At 38.4% G+C, this 19,402-nt stretch overlaps 1 protein-coding gene across 1 annotated transcript; it reads left to right on the plus strand.

The window, feature by feature from the left end:
• The first annotated feature begins 686 nt into the window (after nt 1-686).
• LOC132601498 (uncharacterized) lies at nt 687-19,067 on the plus strand. The gene is made up of 3 exons (XM_060314583.1): nt 687-773; nt 18,216-18,504; nt 18,592-19,067. The coding sequence occupies exons 1-3, from the start codon at nt 687-689 to the stop codon at nt 19,065-19,067; spliced, it is 852 nt and encodes a 283-aa protein (XP_060170566.1).
• Nucleotides 19,068-19,402: the final 335 nt, after the last annotated feature.

Below are 19,402 nucleotides of genomic sequence, written 5' to 3' on the forward strand. Positions count from 1 at the left end.
GGTGGTGCAAAACAAATTTGATGTTTTAAATACTGTGGAAGAAGGTGAGATACCAAGTACAAGTACATCCAAAACTGAGGGGGAGAAATGGCAACAAGGATGGTCAAAGTAATCAGTTGGAGACTAGGCTGAATAATGCAGACATGGAACAAACAAATTTGGATGACATTATTCAATGTTCCACACAAGGTCAGCAAAGAATACAGGAAGTTATGCCAGGCATTAATAATGAGCAAGGAATAATGTAACAAACAACTACTCAAAAGGTGACAGATCAAGAGGAAGAAATTCATAGTTCATGGGCTGATAAAGTGGAGGAAAAGGAAATGAATATAGGAGAAAGGCAACAGGAAGATGGAGAGCAAGGAAATACTGATGGAGACCCAAGGAAAGAGGACAGTGTGGAAGAAACATCTGAAGGAAATCCTGGTGGCACCAACACAACAGAAAAGGTAACAAGTTTGAGGCAAGTAAAGGTTCCAGACATAGATGAGGTTCAAAAACAAGATTTTCATCCTGATCATGATGAACATGTGGCTGTCGATAATAGAGGATTAGATGGAGTAATAGAGGCTACAGAGGGCTCTCCCTCAGTGATAATTCATAATCCTTTGCAAATAGAAGGAAAAGTGTTGTAAAATGTGCAATTAATAGAGGCAACTGTTGTAGTTTCCACAAGTGACAAGATGGAGGAGCAGATGGATGTGGAGCAAGATGCTGATCCACCAGATCATCCTTCCTCAATGTCAAGACCCGACGGGGGGCCAGGATGGGTACCCGGGGCTAACCACCGAGCACCGCTCGTACCATTACCCATCGTACACACCAAGCGTTCATTCATTAATGTTATACTCAAATCATAGGAAAACCATTTTTCACTTGAAACATATTTACCTTATATACATAAGCCCCCCGGCTATCAAGATAATACATATACATGCGAGGAGAAACCGTGAGACCATGCTACCCACACATACGTATCTACGAGCCTCTACTAGAGTACTACACATATGGACGGGACAAGTCCCCGTCATGCCCAAAACATATATATACACAAAAGAATAAGTCAATGGCACCTCCGGAACAATAGAGTGCTCTCAAGTCCGCTAATAGCTCCTACGAGTCTGGATCACCTCTCTGTCTACCTGTGGGTAAGAACACAGCGTCCAAAGAAAATCGGACGTCAGTACGAAAATTGTACTGAGTATGTAAGGCACGAGTAGTAACATAGGTAAACGTGAAGGGCAACATAAAATAAAAGATCAAGTACCTTTCTGAGATGTTTGTCATACTTACTTTACCTTTTCTTAAGGGTTGCAGAATACACATACATATACATATCATAGTACTGTAAGTGCTTATAAACATTAAACATTATCCGTATTCGGCCACGTAGTGGCTCAACAATATCACATACATGTCTTTCGTACCCGGCTATAACAAGGCTCAGTATATCTCATCATCATCATTGCCATCACTATGGAAATCATTTATCATCACATACATCCCATAAGCTTATCATAATTTTTCATAGAGCATGCATTTGAATTTAAAGACAAACTATGAAAATCATATCATATTCGTAGCATGAACTTCATAAAAATATCGTATGATAGGCTTTATAATCTTTAAAATTAGGCTCATCATTACCATTATCATATCTATGGCATATCTCTTACCTTTATCTCATATGAAACCCCCTATGAACATAGACTCGTAATTTTTCGGAACATTGGTCATGGGACATGCATCAGAGCTTATAGACAATCTATAACAATATCGGGATGACATAAGGTCGAGAACCCCCGATTACATTATGGAGTGATCATATTCATCATATCTCACCTTGAAGGAATTAACATATTAAGGTAAGTGTAATACAACGAGAAACCTCAAGGGATCGTAAATAGGATCATTAACTTCATGGACATCATATCTTGCTTTAGAATCTCTAGGCTTATACTTATCATCATTATTATCATATTCATGACATATTTCTCATCTTTATCTCATAAGAAGCTCTTTATAAATGTTGACTCATAGTTCTCGGAATGTAAGAAAGTCATGGAGAGGTAGGGAAAATAATATCATAGGAATCATATAAGGATCATTAGCTTCGTAGGAATGTCATATCATGAACTTTAGAACTTTTAGGATCAACTCATGGTTATCATTATAATACTCGCATCGTATCTCTTTTCTTTATCTTATGAAAGCTCTTTATAATCATTGACTCATAATATTCGTTGTGTAGGAAAGTCATGGAAATGTAGGAGAATTCGTGCCATAGGAGTCATGCCTTAGAAAGAAGAGACTATCCTTACATACCTTTTTTCTTAGCTATTCTATTGCTTGATCGTTCTCCTTCAACGCTCACGTCTCTACCTTCAAGGGAATTCGCATCAACCTTAGTTAATCGATTATATGAACGTGCTTACTAATGCTAGAGAAAATTGGGCAGCATTTCCTTTGTTTATACAAATTTCCTCATTTTACATATCAACTCCCAAACATCCATAACAACATTCACAATATTATAAACAACAATCATCATTCATCTACATTATCCACATTTCACAATTTCACTTCAATTCCTCCATAATTATTGTCATAGTCCACTACTACGTTCTCTCATATATAATGCTTATCCCATGTTCTAAATGTCATTCATAACATACTTACAATCATAACATATCAATATTCATGACTCATTCCAAACTACTATTCATAATCTCTTTATTTCTATCTTTGTGACCCTTTTTCTATCTCCTTCCATAATCTAAGTATTTCAACCTCTCATTACCTTAAACAACATGAAGAGATCATAAAACTTACCTTATATAGTTTAGGAATAAGCCTTGAGTGGAAATACTCCTCTTACACCAAAACCCTAGTTCACTTCCATTGGAATTTCTTGGCTTGGATGAACTTCAATGAGTTTCATACATTTAATTTTGTTGGTTTGATGAAGTTGATCACCAATCTCTCTTGTGTTCTTGTGGGTGAAGAGTGGAGAGTTCTCTAGAGGGTTCTTGAGGTGTGGAGTGCAAAATGAAATGAAACAAATGAGGTTGGGGTCCCTTATATCAACTTAAAAATTTGACCCGACTCGGACATACGAACCAACATACGGTCCGTATATTTTATACTGGCCGTATGTTTGGTTCAGTGAAGGTCCCATTTTGTGCACAACATACGGCCAGACATACGACCAGTATGTTGGACCGTATGTTGCCCAACTTTTCGGAATTCATTTTCGTCGGCTCGTTTGATCTCCAATCCTTATGGAACCTTCTTAACAATTGTTTAACACCTCATTAACAATCTAAGGGATGTTATAGCTCTTCTCTAAAACATTATTAAGCCATCATTAATTCGGTACTCAAAAATCTTGCCCGACACACAACATATCTCTTGCTTTCCTTGACAACTTTCTTCCCTTACCTCAAATGTCTTTGAAATCTCGATTTGGATCATCAAATGCTATTTCTTACTTATCAAAACATCTTATATGTCGTTCTGTTCGTTAGTCTATTCACTGTGCATCATCGGAAATTTTTCCGAGGTGTAACATTCTTCCCCCCTTTTAGAACATTCGTCCTCGAATGATAAGCGCTCGGGAATTCTATGAAAATTTCGCTAGAGTTTCCCCCGTAATGTGGCACTACCATCCTGCCACAACAGCCCACAATAGCATTTCCTCACAGGGCCATAACACAATAGCAATATAAGTTGGCTGCACACGACCCATATACATAAAAAGAAAACATACATACCTCATAATCCCGATGTTTCATCGTGGATCTCTTCTGGGGGCTGAAATAAGTATGGGTACCTAACTACATATCTTCTTTTGTTACTTTATCAAGCTTACATTTCTAGTTCTTAACTAACAACCTGGGGCTATTTGGGAGGGTAGTAAGAACTTCTAGTATGATAATTGTCTTGTAATATCATTACTCTGCACAACTATGGGAAATTATCAGTGCACTTGTAATACATAAACATATGAGAGTCCGAATTAACCAATTTCAATTCTGGAGATAAGTTAACTGAGCTCTCTAAATCACCTTGCGTCTATTCTTAGGAAATCTCTTAATAATTCTTATAACCCTTTCAAAAAGAATTTTTCTTGCATCTCAACAATGTGATACTGAGGGTCACTGTCGTCAAACTTTCGTATGCTTTTAAATAGTTTATCCTCATTTCAATTAACTTGTGGCTGCTATTCCACTTATCCTCCCGTCTTAGTTCATTATATCCTTCAAGTATCTCCTTATTCAATCCTTCTTCACTACTTCCTTGTTGGCCTCTTCACTACCCCCTTCCTGTCATTCGTATTTCCATTCATCACCATAGTAGTATTTAGTACCCAACTCTATTTTCTTAAACAAATTTGTCTGGTTATTAATATCCTCTATCTTCTCCATTACCTGGACACTCTTTCTTTAGGCAGGTCTCCCTTAAACTACAAGTTTATCTCATCAATTAAGGATGCATTTTTATATATTCCTATACCTTTCCCATTCCCTTTCTACCATACAATTAATTCCTCTAGGACATCTCTCATTTCCTTCGTTGATTATGCAGCCTTGTACTACTAGCTCAATAATCCTGTAATGGTAAACTTCTAAAGTGCTATAACTCATGGCTCGTATATTTTCTTTACACTCACATCTTTATAAAACATATTGACAATATAGTCTACATGATAAGGAAGCTTTCATTAATAACTAACTTACTCGGTAGCGTACGTCACTCTCGTACTTTTTCTAACTGACCCTATCTTTTCTCTGTCATTCAGCAACTACTATCTTTGAAGTTCTACTCTTCATACCTTACTTCCTTAAAACTTGAGTGCCATCATCCTTACAACCCATTTTTTTTCTAAGTCTCATCGGTAGTACTTTAAAAAGGGTGTCTCATGAAGATTACAGGTGGTGGATCAATACTGTCCTCAAGGATGTATAAACATTGCTAATACCACATATCATAATTTACCGATTATCGTCGCTACATAGCATAAAACGTCTCAATTCATACTTGCTTAATCACACAAATATTTATTCCTCCTTTAACACATTATCAAAGGTGCAGATATACCTGTGACGGCATCGGGGAGTGACTCTAGATCCTGTCGCTCAGCTAATGCATACGTACGATGTTGAGGACCACTCGAACTAAGAGCTCTCCCCCTGCCCCTACCCTAACCTACTAGTGTCTGGGAGTCTTGCCCCGGAGGGTGCATGGATGATGAAGAACCGGCTGCAGAACCGGTGGGCTAAACCGCACGCCTACTGCCTCAAAATAGGCACTCTCTCATAATATGACCTGACTGGCCGCAAACATAGCAAACATCCAAACCCAATCGGCATGGTCCCTAATGTAGTTTACTGTACTGGGTACATTGTGGTATAGATGATCTCATCTGGCCTGAATCACTCCTATACCGAGAGCCTGACTCTCTGAAACTCTGATCCGGTCCGGAATGAAAAGAGCAATCGAACCTCTGGCATGCAACTCGTGGAGGTACACTAGTCACCGACTGGCCTGAGTGTCTAGAATATGACTGCCTTAATCTTCCTCTATAGTCGCTGTCTGCACCTATGGATCTGGCCCTCTTACTTTGCCCCTTAACAATATCACACTCGTCCTTTTGCGGATGTTGTTGCTCTTCTAAATTCTGGGCATGGGCTTGAATGCGGGAAATATCCATCCCGTCTTGCAATGAAGCCGTTAAACAATATTTAAATAAACGTGGCCCTAAGACACTCACAAACCAGTACACCCTATCTCCCATGTCGGCCACTATGGTTGGAGCATATCTAGCCAATGAATTAAACTTAAGGCTATACTCCCGGGCACTCATTTTTCCTTGTTTCAAATTTAAGAACCTATCCGCTCTAGCTCGGCGGACCTCGGGTGGCAAATAGTGGCGGATGAAGGCATCTACAAATTCTTGCCAAACCGGAGGAGGCACATTCTTTTTTTTTTTATGATATCCAATTATTATACCATAAGACCGCCACATCCCGGAGTTTATAAGATGCTAACTCCACAGATTCGGTTTCGGAGGCATTAATAATCTTCAATGTTCTCAACATTTCATCAATAAAACTTTGCGGGTCTTCATTCTGCTTTGACCCGAAAAACTTCGGAGGATTCAAACTCATGAAATCATGGGCTCTAGTACTAAAGACCGTATCACTTGAACCTAAACCCTGCCACTGCGCCTGGGCGGCAACTAACTATGTCAATAGATGAATAGCCTCAGTCACTTGTTGACCCGAAGTAGCCAATGGAGGAACTGGAGGCATAGGAGCTGGAGCTGAATCCCCTTCTTGTTCTTCTATAATAGGTGGGGTAGGAGAAGTATTAGATGTATCCTCATTATGTGATTCACCCCCTTCTACATTCATTAGTGGCTCTCTTTCTACCCGCATTTTCATCGTAGTCTTGCCCTTCTGGGCAGCTGTAGCTTTTCCCTTTGGCGGCATTTCTGAAATCATAATACACTATTAGGGAGGAGATAATCTTATAACACAGCTCTATCGCACGATCTCTTAAGATGAAAGATGGTCATTTTTCGTAAATGCCCTGTAGCCTCCTGTTTATTAGTGTGGCGCGCAACACACCACAAACAAGACTCTACTAGACACGGATCGTAGACACTTCCTAGGACTGAACTGCTCTGATACCACTTTTGTCACGACCCGATTAGGGGCCATGACTGGTACCCGGGGCTAACCACCGAGCACCGCTCGTACCATTACCCATCGTACACATCAAGCGTTCATTCATTAATCTTATAGTCAAATCATAGGAAAACCATTTTTCACTTGAAACATATTTACCTTATATACATAAGCCCTCCAGCTATCAAAATAATACATATACATGCGAGGATAAATCGTGAGACCATACTACCCACACATACGTATCTACGAGCCTCTACTAGAGTACTAGACATATGGACGGGACAGGACCCCGTCATGCCCAAAACATATATATACACAAAAGAATAAGTCAATGGCACCTCCGGAACAATGGAGTGCTCTCAAGTCAGCTAATAGCTCCTACGAGTCTGGATCACCTCCCTGTCTATCTGTGGGCATGAACACCGCGTCTAAAGAAAAACGGACGTCAGTACGAACATTGTACTGAGTATGTAAGGCATGAGTAGTAACATAAGTAAACATGAAGGGCAGCATAAAATAAAAGATCAAATACCTTTTTGAGATGTTTGTCATACTTACTTTACCTTTTCTTAAGGGTTGCAGAATACACATACATATACATATCATAGTACCGTAAGTGCTCATACACATTAAACATTATCCGTATTCGGCCACGTAGTGGCTCAACAATATCCGTATTCGACCACGTAGTGGCTCGACAATATCCGTATTCGGCCACGTAGTGGCTCGACAATATCACATACATGTCTTCCGTCCCCGGCTATAACAAGGCTCGGTATATCTCATCATCATCATTGCCATCACTACGGAAATCTTTTATCATCACATACATCCCATAAGCTTATCATAACTTTTCATAGAGCATGCATTTGAATTTAAAGACAATCTACGAAAATCATATCATATTCGTAGCATGAACTTCATAAAAATATCATATGATAGGCTTTATAATCTCTAAACTTAGGCTCATCATTACCATTATCGTATCTATGGCATATCTCTTACCTTTATCTCATATGAAACCCCCTATGAACATAGACTCGTAATTTTTCGGAACATTGGTCATGAGACATGCATCAGAGCTTATAGACAATCTATAACAATATTGGGGTGACATAAGGTTGAGAACCCCCGATTACATTATGGAGTGATCATATTCATCATATCTCACCTTGAAGGTACTAACATTTTAAGGTAAGTGTAATACACGAGCAACCTTAAGGGATCGTAAATAGGATCATTAACTTCATGGACATCATATCTTGCTTTAGAATAGCTAGGCTTAGAATTATCATCATTATTATCATATTCATGACATATTTATCATCTTTATCTCATAAGAAGCTCTTTATCAATGTTGACTCATAGTTCTCGGAATGTAAGAAAGTCATGGAGAGGTACGGAAAATAATATCATAGGAATCATATAAGGATCATTACCTTCGTAGGAATGTCATATCATGAAATTTAGAACTTTTAGGATCAACTCATGGTTATCATTATCATACTCGCATCGTATCTCTTTTCTTTATCTTATGAAAGCTCTTTATAATCATAGACTCATAATTTCCGATGTGTAGGAAAGTCATGGAAATATAGGAGAATTCGTGCCATAGGAATCATGCCTTAGAACGAAGGGACTAGCCTTACATACCTTTTTGCTTAGCTATTCTATCGCTTGATCGTTCTCCTTCAACGCTCACGTCTCTACCTTCAAAGGAATTCGCATCAACATTAGTTAATCGATTATATGAACGTGCTTACTAATACTAGAAAAAATTGGGCAACATTTCCTTTGTTTATAAAACTTTCCTCATTTTACATATCAACTCCCAAACATACATAACAACATTCACAATATTATAAACAACAATCATCATTCATCTACATTATCCACATTTCACAATTTCACTTCAATTCCTCTATAATCATAGTCATAGTTCACTACTACGTTCTCTCACATATAATGCTTATCCCATGTTGTAAATGTCTTTCATAACATACTTACAATCACAACATATCAATATTCATGACTCATTCCAAACTACTATTCACAATCTCTTTATTTCTATCTTTGTGACCCATTTTCTATCTCCTTCCATAATCTAAGTCTTTCAACCTCTCATTACCTTAAACAACATGAAGAGATCATAAAACTTACCTTATATAGTGTAGGAATAAGCCTTGAGTGGAAATACTCCTCTTACACCAAAACCTTAGTTCACTTCCATTGGAATTTTTTGGCTTGGATGAACTTCAATGAGTTTCATACATTTAATTTTGTTGGTTTGATGAAGTTGATCACCAATCTCTCTTGAGTTCTTGTGGGTGAGGAGTGGAGAGTTCTCTAGAGGGTTCTTGAGGTGTGGAGTGAAAAATGAAATGAAACAAATGAGGTTGGGGTCCCTTATATCAACTTAAAAATTTGACCCGACTCGGACATACGGACCAACATACGGTCCGTATCTTTTATACTGGCCGTATCTTTTGTCCAGTGAAGGTCCTATTCTGGGCAGAACATACGGCCAGACATACTGTTAAGCCCCAAAAAAATTCATGTTACTAAGGCTGCAGACGGCTTAATGTGAGCTCAAGGAGGAGCAAATATTACAAGTATAAAGGATGAAATTCTACTGTATTAGCATGAGGATAGCATGAGTATGATATTTGGAATTCGTACAATATGATTGGAATGATACGTTAAAAGATATATAGCCCTCGTAATCTTAAGCTGAGGTGGGGTCCACATGTCGAGATTTTATAAAGGACATATGACAAGTTATATGGATAATATATGTGAAGTTAAACACAACTCAAGAAGGACCCTTGAGCCAAATCAAAGTGAAAGCCCTCCAAAAAGATGTTTTTAAGTTACGTTTTCGGGTGATCTGACTTCGGGAGGCCATAACCCCATCATTATTTGGGAATTTCGGAAAACTCCTAAAATGAACGTTGTAGATAATTGAAATACCTTTCCAACCATAGGTCGTGGTCCTTCATGTCACATAGGGATAAAACGTTATGGACATTTTAAGGCAGAAAGGTCAAGCTGGGCAGTGGGCTCGGCCCAACCCGATTCCAAGTCGGGTCAGGCCCACTTCCCTTGCTATTTAAGGGAAATTTTCAGCCTTATCTGCCTAACTTTTCATACCAAAGGCCCAGAATATTTTAGATAGAGAGAGAGGAGAGTTAGAGAGAGAAAGTGGAGAATTGATCATGTTCGAGGTCTCGAATTCCGAGGCTCGTGAAGAGTAAAGTGTAGTACAAGTTGTTGCCGTCGTTTTAACCTAAAAATTGAACTTGGGGGATGTTGTTTTCGTGGTGGCTGCTTATATAAGGTATGTCTAAGATTTTAATGATGTTCTTACCCTGATCATTGATAGATTTGACGGGTTAGAATAGAGAAAATGACATTGAAAGTTCGGTTATAATTTTTGGATATCGAATGACTTGGGGGCTGTTTTGGTATGATTAAATGGACAGGATTAGTTGGATATTGATATAAAATAATTTTTGATATTGTTGTTGATGTTTTTGATAAGTTGTTGTTCTTGAATTTGGGAGAATAAAGTGTATGAAGATATCGTATACAAAGCGTATACCGGGTTGTTTTGGTGTATATCTTTGGGAGTTGATGCTTTGAATTTAAAGAGGCTTATATGAGATGGTTGTTATTGTTATTGATTGCTGATTGTGTTGTTAAATTTAATTGGAATTAGAGGGAAGCGAAGATTACAGAGAAAATGCTGCTCGAATTTACGGAAGTTAATTACGAGCTTAGAGAAGTATATGAACCTTTTTCAAGTTTTCCACGGTTTCCTTTACCTTGATTGTGGATGGACCAGTGTTTGGAAGCATAAGTTAAGCTAATCACGTAAGCGACAAGGTATGTAAGGCAAACCTTTCTTCCTTTGGCATGATTCTCGTGCTATTCATTCTATATGTACTCCATATGATTTCATTTTTAGACGAGTAAGGTCTAAATGTTTCTTGTGATGGCTTATTGATATTGTACTCCTATTCTGTTCCAAAGGAAACACCTATAAGGTGCCAAGTTGAGTTGCGTATATGGTTTTACTAATGATTTCGAGGAAATTAGTTTTATACTAAAGGAAATATAAATTTTGATTTTCAAAACCACTCCGAAGGGGGTGCGAGATTCTACTGCTTCATTTCATTTACGGTTTCTGTTTACATTCCATAGTATCATCCCTTTGTATTGACATGATCATTTATTCTTTAGGTAAGGCAATAAGATGAAATTGAATATAATATAAGTAGTAAGAATTTCATAACAATTCTACCCTCAAACCTGGAAGTATGTCCTCCTAAGTCTAGTGAGATACAAATTTGATAACTTCTTATGAAAGACTAAGGCTAATAACTGGATGGTGATGACTTGATTAGTGACTTATGATATGAATTGAAATTGATATTTGTGTATTGAGTTTGATTTGATATTAAGCCGGAAGCGGTTGCCTGAAGGGGCCATCATTATTATGCCGGAAGCGGCCGTCCGAAGGGACTATTGTGATACTAGCCGGAAGCGGCTGTCCGAAGGGACCGTTCTGTTAACATGTCGGAAGCGGCAAATGTGTTTGATTTCATAATTTACTTAAAGATTGTTCTGAGACTTCGTGTGCGCATTTATGTTTCTTCCAGCGAAGGCTGCAGGTATTGAGTTAGGTGGCGATTTCTTCTCTCCTAAGTCAAATTATGATTATGACTTGTTACAACCTTACATACTCAGTACATTTTCCGTACTGACGTCATTTTTCCTGGGGACGCTGCGTTCATGCCCGCAGCCCCAGATTGTTTGGCAGGTTAAGTGTATAGCAAGGATGCTTGGACGTCAGCTGGGATTGGCAAGTACCACCTCATTCTGGAGTTGTGCTAAGTCATGTATCGATATGTATGATTATGGGTATGTCAGGGCCCTGTCCTGACTCATAATGTTCAGTTTACTTCTTAGAGACTTCTGCAGACAGTGTCCTGTGGTATGTTTGTCGAGATGTTGACAAAGTGATGTCAGTTGAGTCATTTGTGGATTTTAAAAGAGTATGTATTTTAGATGATTTCAATTGGTTTAAAGTACTTATTTGATTGAAAGTTTTCATAATCGTTATAAAGATAATGATTTCTATTTGGAAAAATTTTATGTTCTTAAAAGTTTTTGAAATGACTGGTTTTAATAGAGCGAATGTCTAAGGGTTCGCTCGACTCTGATGAGAATCGGGTGCCCGTCATGCCCTACCATTGCTAGGGTGTGACACATACGGCCAGTATGTTTTATACGGCCAGTATGTTGGACCGTATGTTGCACAACTTTTCAGAATTCATTCTCGTCGGCTCGTTTGATCTCCAATCCTTATGGAACCTTCTTAACACTTGTTTAACACCTCATTAACAATCTAAGGGATGTTATAGCTCTTCTCCAAAACATTATTAAGCCATCATTAATTCGGTACTCGTAAATCTTGTTACATCCCGTACTTCTGTACGTTGGTTTATTCGTAAGTTAACTGACATAAGCTCTGAGGACAAGATTATTTTGAGGTTATAAGTATTTGTGTTGTTACACCCCATAAGAGTCCATGATACTTGACTTAAGACAAAATGAATGAGTTAAGAAAGCTCAAGGGAAGTTAATCGAGTTAGTAAGAATATCGTTATATATATATGGTTGCCTTAAGTATCCTGAGGTGACATGGCAACCTAAAGGATTTGAAATCGTGTCATGAGTACGCATACGAGGTAATGTGAGTGCCCTTTTAAAGTATTTGAGATTATTATTAATGATATAGAAGATGGACAAAAGATATGAATATACTTTTGCGATTGGAGTTTCGTCGAAGCTTTGTGAGTTCTCTAGCTATGTTTAAGGTTATTGTGATTCTCCGGACCCTTCGAGACACGTGTATGGATTATTATGGATGTATATGAGTATGTATATATATGTATAAGAGGTTACATGAGGGTTGGAAGAGGATTAGAAGTTAAACGAAATGAATCAGAACAACTTTAGTAAAATCTCGAACCAGATTTTTAGCCCATATTGTTGGAGGCATATCGCCTAGTATATGAGAAGTTTTAAGGTGTTTCAAAGTCCTAAAATGAATTTCATCGAGTCTCGTTTCCAACGCAACAAACCGCTTGTCAAAATGATATCGGGATAAGGAGTTATGGACGATGCAAGTTGGGTTGGCGGGGCAGCAAGTTGAGACCCAACCCAAACATTTGCATTTCGGCCCATGAGGCCCATTAACATTAATATATATGGAAAATTAATTTGAGGGCTGGTAATTTGCATCTAGGAACTTCCAAAACATTAGAGAGAGAGGGAGAGAACTTCTAGGCTAAGAAAGCCATTTTGATCAAAATCCGAGCCCCGAATCCCGAAGCTCATGAAGAGAAAAGCGTTGTACGTCGCGTTGCCTTCAGTTTGAGCTAAAAATCATCCAAAAGAAGATTATTGACGTGGTTGCTTCATACTTAAGGTAATATTAAGGTCCTTTTTTCATTTTTAATAAGTTTATTTAGAGTTTTAACGGATTAGAACGGAGAAAATAGCGTTATAAGCTCGTTTGTTGTTTTGTTGAGATTTATGGATCGGGGGCTGTTTTAGTTGAATTAAATGGATGGGATTAGCTGATTTATGATGTATATTAATGGTTGGTATTTTTGTTGATGTTGTTGATGATTCAATTGAATTGGATTTTCGGGATTGTCCAGTTTATAGAGGAAATGCTGCCCAAATTTCAGTAAGTTCCGTTCGTATACAAATTAGATAGTAAGTGGTGTAAATGGTCTAATTGTGATATTATAGTCATGATTGTAGACATACGGACTCGAGGAGTAGACGTTGGGTGATTATCTAGATTGTCAGGTATATAAAGTTATCCCCTCTTTCTTTTTGGCATGGTCTATATGAAATAAACAGACGACGAACATATAAACTCCAAAGGAGCTTCTATTCTTAGAGATACTAGAATGGCTAATGTTCTTGATTTGCAGAAGCTATCTCATTATGTCCTGATACGTGTCTATGATTCCTGAAGTCCTATTTTCATATAATCCATAGTGACATTCGAGGGTCCTTCCAGGTTATTCAAGGACTTCAGAAATAATTTTATGAGTCTCCCTTGCATTATGACTCCAATGAATTCTAGTTCTCAGTGGTACTTGACGTGACTGTTGTATTGATTCTCAAGTGTTAGTTCATTCTAATTATTCTATTGAGTCTCAGATGATGATTTAGTTTGCCTATGGTTGCTCATGATATTCTGCTCGTGCATGCTGTTAATATATCATTCACCGAGTCCCAGGCCGGGTATGTATTCGTGCACAGTGTCATTGCATTGTTCACCGAGTCCCTCACTAGAGGGCCGGGTATGGTATATATATGATTATTTCACCGAGACCTTCACTAGAGGGCCGGGTACGATATATATATGATTATTTCACCGAGACCTTCACTAGAGGGTCGGGTACGATATATATGTATATGACTTCATTCATCGAGTCCCATAATGGGCCGGGTATGGTATATGATATAGATATGCATGATTCTCATCTCGTAAGGCACAGGTGCATTGGTATCTTTGATTATCATATTTGCCTTCTGTTATCTTTTATTCAGTCTTGATCTTCTTTATGGTATTTCATGCTTTATATACTCAGTAAATTTCTCGTACTGACCCCCTTTCTTCGGGGGCTGCGTTTCATGCCCGCAGGTACAAACACTCAGTTTGGTGATCCTCCAGCCTAGGACTTCTGCTCAGCTATTTGGAGAGCTCCATTGTTCCGGAGCCTAAGTCATTTTGGTACAGATGCTTTGATATAGACTTATGCATATCCAGGGGTACGGCGGGGCCCTGTCCTGTCATATTCCACCATGATACTCTTAGAGGTCTGTAGACATGTGTGGGTTGTATATGGGTTTTGGTCAGCTATGTCGATATGGTTCGTTTTGGTATTTCTGTATATAGTGGCAGCCTTGTCGGCATGCATATTATGTTATGTTTTGGTTAGTTGGGACTCCTCAAGAGACAGGTTCATTATGATATATAGCGTTATGAGTCTATAGTTTGCTTTTACAAGTTTCCATACTGTCCTTAGTTTCAATCTGACTATATCTAACAGGTTCGTATACGAGTGTCCAGCTCGGGCACTAGTCATGGCTCATCGGGTTGGGTCGTGACAAATCTTGCCCGACACACAACATATCCCTTGCTTTCCTTGACAACTTTCTTCCCTTACCTCAAATGTCTTTGAAATCTCGATTAGGATCATAAAATGCTATTTCTTACTTATCAAAACATCGTATACATCGTGCCCTTCGTTAGTCTATTCACTGTGCATCAACTGAAATTTTTCCGAGGTGTAACAAGGCACTGGTGATTTCACATACTGAGAGCTAACAGGTGACACTTTGTAGAAAGCCATCCCCAATTAAAGAGCTACATAACCTGATCTCTCATAATATTGATGTCATGGAAGTGGAGGATGATGTCAGAGATCTTCATAAAGAAGACAAGAAGGAGAATATTAAGTAGAATAAGGAAAATATTCTTAAACAGACTGATATATCTCCTAATAGCAAGTCTAACAATAAGGGTCAGAAGAAAGGCAAGAAGAATGCTATTGACAAGAAAATTCCACTCTGGGTGGTACCAAAGAGGAATGCTGCTAAATCTAATGTTAAATGATGTTAAAATAATTCATTTGGAACATTAGGTCAGTGAAGACACAAAAAGCCTTTCATAGGTTACAAATGTTAAATAGACATCACAAATTCTTTTTGATTGCTCTCATGGAACCATTTCAATATGTCAGGACAATAAACCATTATAGGAGAAGGTTGGGCATGTGCTTAGCTAATGCCAACTGTAATGGTAAAATCTAGTACTTTGTGGCTGATAATATAGAATTAGAAGTTTTGATGGATTCCCCTCAGCAGATTACTTTGAAGCTATACAAGATTTGAATCAGCATCTTATTACTACTGTCACGACCCGGCTAGGATCCGCGACGGGTACCTGGGGCTAACCACCGAGCACCGCTCTTCTTAATACTCAATTACTCATTAAATACTTCTTTCAGAATTTATAGACGAAACATGTGAAAATCATACTTTACAAGAAACATACTTGCTTTACATACATTTGCCATACGGCTATCAAGATAGTATATACATATAGTAATATCTTGTGGAACTATCTAACCCACACTGCGCATCTACGAGCCTCTACTGACGTGCTATACAATGGACGGAACAAGACTCCGTCATGCCCCAAAATGGATATATATATATATATATGTACGTATACACAAAAGAAATCACAAGCACCTCCGAACAATGGAGTGCTCTCAATAGCTGACTGCCCCTATGGCTCTGGATCTAGCTCATCTCCCTGTCTACCTGTGGGTATGAACACAGCGTCCAAAGAAAAGGACGTCAGTACGAACATTGTACTGAGTATAAGAGGCATAAATAATGAAGAGAGAAACAATAACAACCTAATGAACATCAAAGTGAACATGTGAAGCTGAACCATAATCATAGGAAGGATGATGCATGCTGTCTTACTCATACTCTTTATCATATCATGTATACATATCATGCAAACTGCCCGTCCATGTCGGAACGGTGTGATCACCAATAATATAAGCCCGCGTCCAGGCCTCCCGCGTCCGGGGTACCATCTCATGCCGCCCACTAGTGGTGTCTGCCCATGCCCGAGAGGGTCATGGTGTATCCGTGTAGCCGCCCGCCGAAGCGGTGTCTGCCCGGCCAACTAGGCGCGGTGTAAATGCAATCATGACATGCTTAACATAAAATACTTATCATCATATACTTTTAAAAACATACTTATCTTATCATAATACATGTGTGAGCTCATGATCATTTGTACTCTATCGGGGTGACGTAAGGTCGTGATCCCCCGATCTCTTTATGGAGCAATTTCTGACATTCTGCCTCACCTCGAAGGAATTAGTACATGAGGTGAGTGTAGACAATGAGGACATAATCATCGCTTTAGCATTATCATATCATATCTATTAGCTCATGGAAAGAAGGGGATTTTATGCTATGGGATTCATGCCATTTGAAGAAAGGGACTAGCCTCACATACCTTGGTCGCTTAGCTAGAATACCGTTCACTTGCTCTTCTGCAATATCGCATCGTTACCTTCATAAGGGAATTCGAATTATCGTTAGTTAGTGGGCTATAAGAACGCGTCGCTATTTTCTAAAGAAAATTGGGCAGCACTTCCTTTGTTTATTCTACTTTTCCCATCGTCTATATCAATTCCCAACATTCACAATAATACCCACAACATTACCACCAACAACCATCATTCATATCGACTCATCACATTTCACCATTTTCCTCCAATTTTTCCATAATTTCCTACCTATCTTATCATCGTGTTTTCACACCTTTAATACTTATTTCATGGTAAAATCATCATTTCTAGCATATTCATAACCTTAACACTTCAACTTACATGATTCAATTCCATCATCACTCAATGGTGGCACTATGCACCCATTTTTCTATGTCTTCCTACAATTCAAGCTTTTCCTATGTTTCTAACACTTAAATAACTTAATAAGGTCATGAAACATACCTTGGATGGTGATTGAACAACCCTTGAGTTGAAATGCTTCACTCCAACAAAACCCTAGGTCCTCTTTCTAGGAATTTCTTGACTCAAATAATCCCTTTTGATGTGTTCTTGCACTAGGTTATGGTGAATTGATGAATTTGATCATAGATTTCTACTTGTGTTCTTGGTTTGGGAGAGTGTAGAATATTCTAGAGAGAGAGAGGATCGTGTAGTAGAATGTGGGAATGAAGAAAATGAGACTTGGATCATATTTTATAAAATTCAACTTCAGTCCCGATGTCATTATACGGTTCGTTATACGGTCCGTATAACTGGCCGTAAAATGGACCCAGAGATCACCCCTTTCTGTAACCATTTGACGATCCATTTGACGGGCCGTATAATCGTTATACGGTCCGTATAATTCACCGTAAAATCAACCTTCTTTCAACCTTATTCTGTGACACTTTGACGATTCATTTTACGGACCGTCAAACCGTTATACGGTCCGTATAGTACACCGTAAAACTCACCCTTCAGCCAGCCTCTTCTGTGACACTTCTATGGTCCGTATAATGGACCGTAAAACACTTTTACGGTCCGTATAATGGACCGTATACTCCCAGTTCACTGAAGCTTATTTTCTTGACTTGGTCTCATTTCCGATCCTTATGGAACCTTCGTAAAAGTTGTTCAACTCCTCGATACTAATCTACGGGACCTTATTACTTGCCTTCAAAATGCCACACACATATTTTATCCTTATTAGCCTATTTTGCACATGCTAACGGAAATTTTCCGGGGTGTAACAACTACTTTAGTATATGCTAAATGTAATGCTTCTGAAAGGCTAAAGTTGTGGGAGGATATTTATCATCTTTCCAATACCTTGGCTTGTTCCTAGTTAATAGGAGGAGACTTCAATGTGGTTTTGAATTATGAAGAAAAGATAGAGGGTAATCCTATTCAACCTCAGGATATAGAAGAGTTTGCTTTTTGCATAAATTCCTGTGAACTTGAAGAGGTAAAGTTTAAGGGAAGTCCTTTCACTTGGTGGAATGGAAGAGCAGATGAAGCATGTCTTTTTGAGAGACTGGATAGGATGTTGGTGAATTCTCGTCTTCTTGGAAATTTTGGAAATATTGAAGTGGAACATCTTGCAAGAACTGGATCAGATCATGCTCCACTTTTGTGTACTTATGGTGACAACCATCAAAATCATTTCAGACCTTTTAAATTTCTATAATATTGGATAGAACATGCATCTTTCCTGGATACAGTTAGGCTGAATTGGTCCACTTGGGAGCATGAGGACCCGTTTATAAACTTCAAATGCAAGATCAAAAAGTTGAAAGTGGTGTTATCCAAATGGAGCAGGAAAATGTTTGGTGATATCTTCAAGCAGCTGATAATAAGGGAGAAAATAGTGGGATTAAAGGAAGAGTTGTTTGAACAAAATCCAAGCCAAGTAAATAGAATGGTTCTGCAGAAAGCTCAGGCTGAGACTAAAAGATACTTGAATTATGAAGAAGAGTACTGGAGACAAAAATCAGGCTTGGATTGGTTTGTAGATGGAGACAAAAATACTAGATTCTTCCATAATCTAGTGAAGGGAAGAAGGAAGAAACTGCAGATCAAAAGAATTCAAAATTCAGATGGTTCATGGATTGAGGATGATGACCAAATGGCAGATGAGGCTGTGCACTTTTATACACAACAATCTTCACAAGAAGATTTAATTGGAGAAGAGAATTGATTATCACATATTCCTATTTTGATTATTCAAAATAGAAATGATCTATTGTGTCAAATGCCTAGTGTTGATGAAGTCAAAAAAACTGTTTTCAACCTTAATGGATCAAGTGCTAGTGGACCTGATGGTTTTCCTGGAATTTTCTATCAGACTTGTTAGGATATTATTAGTTTCGATGTATACAAGGTGGTGGTGGCTTTCTTTCGGGGTCATACTCTTCCTAAGGCAGTTACTCATACAAATCTTGTTCTACTACCAAAGAAGGAGTTGGTTCAAAATTACTCACACTTAAGACCTATAAGTTTAAGTAACTTTTTCAACAAGGTGATGTCAAGAGT

This window comes from Lycium barbarum, chromosome 7 (genome assembly GCF_019175385.1).
Source record: "Lycium barbarum isolate Lr01 chromosome 7, ASM1917538v2, whole genome shotgun sequence".
Lineage (NCBI taxonomy): Eukaryota > Viridiplantae > Streptophyta > Magnoliopsida > Solanales > Solanaceae > Lycium > Lycium barbarum.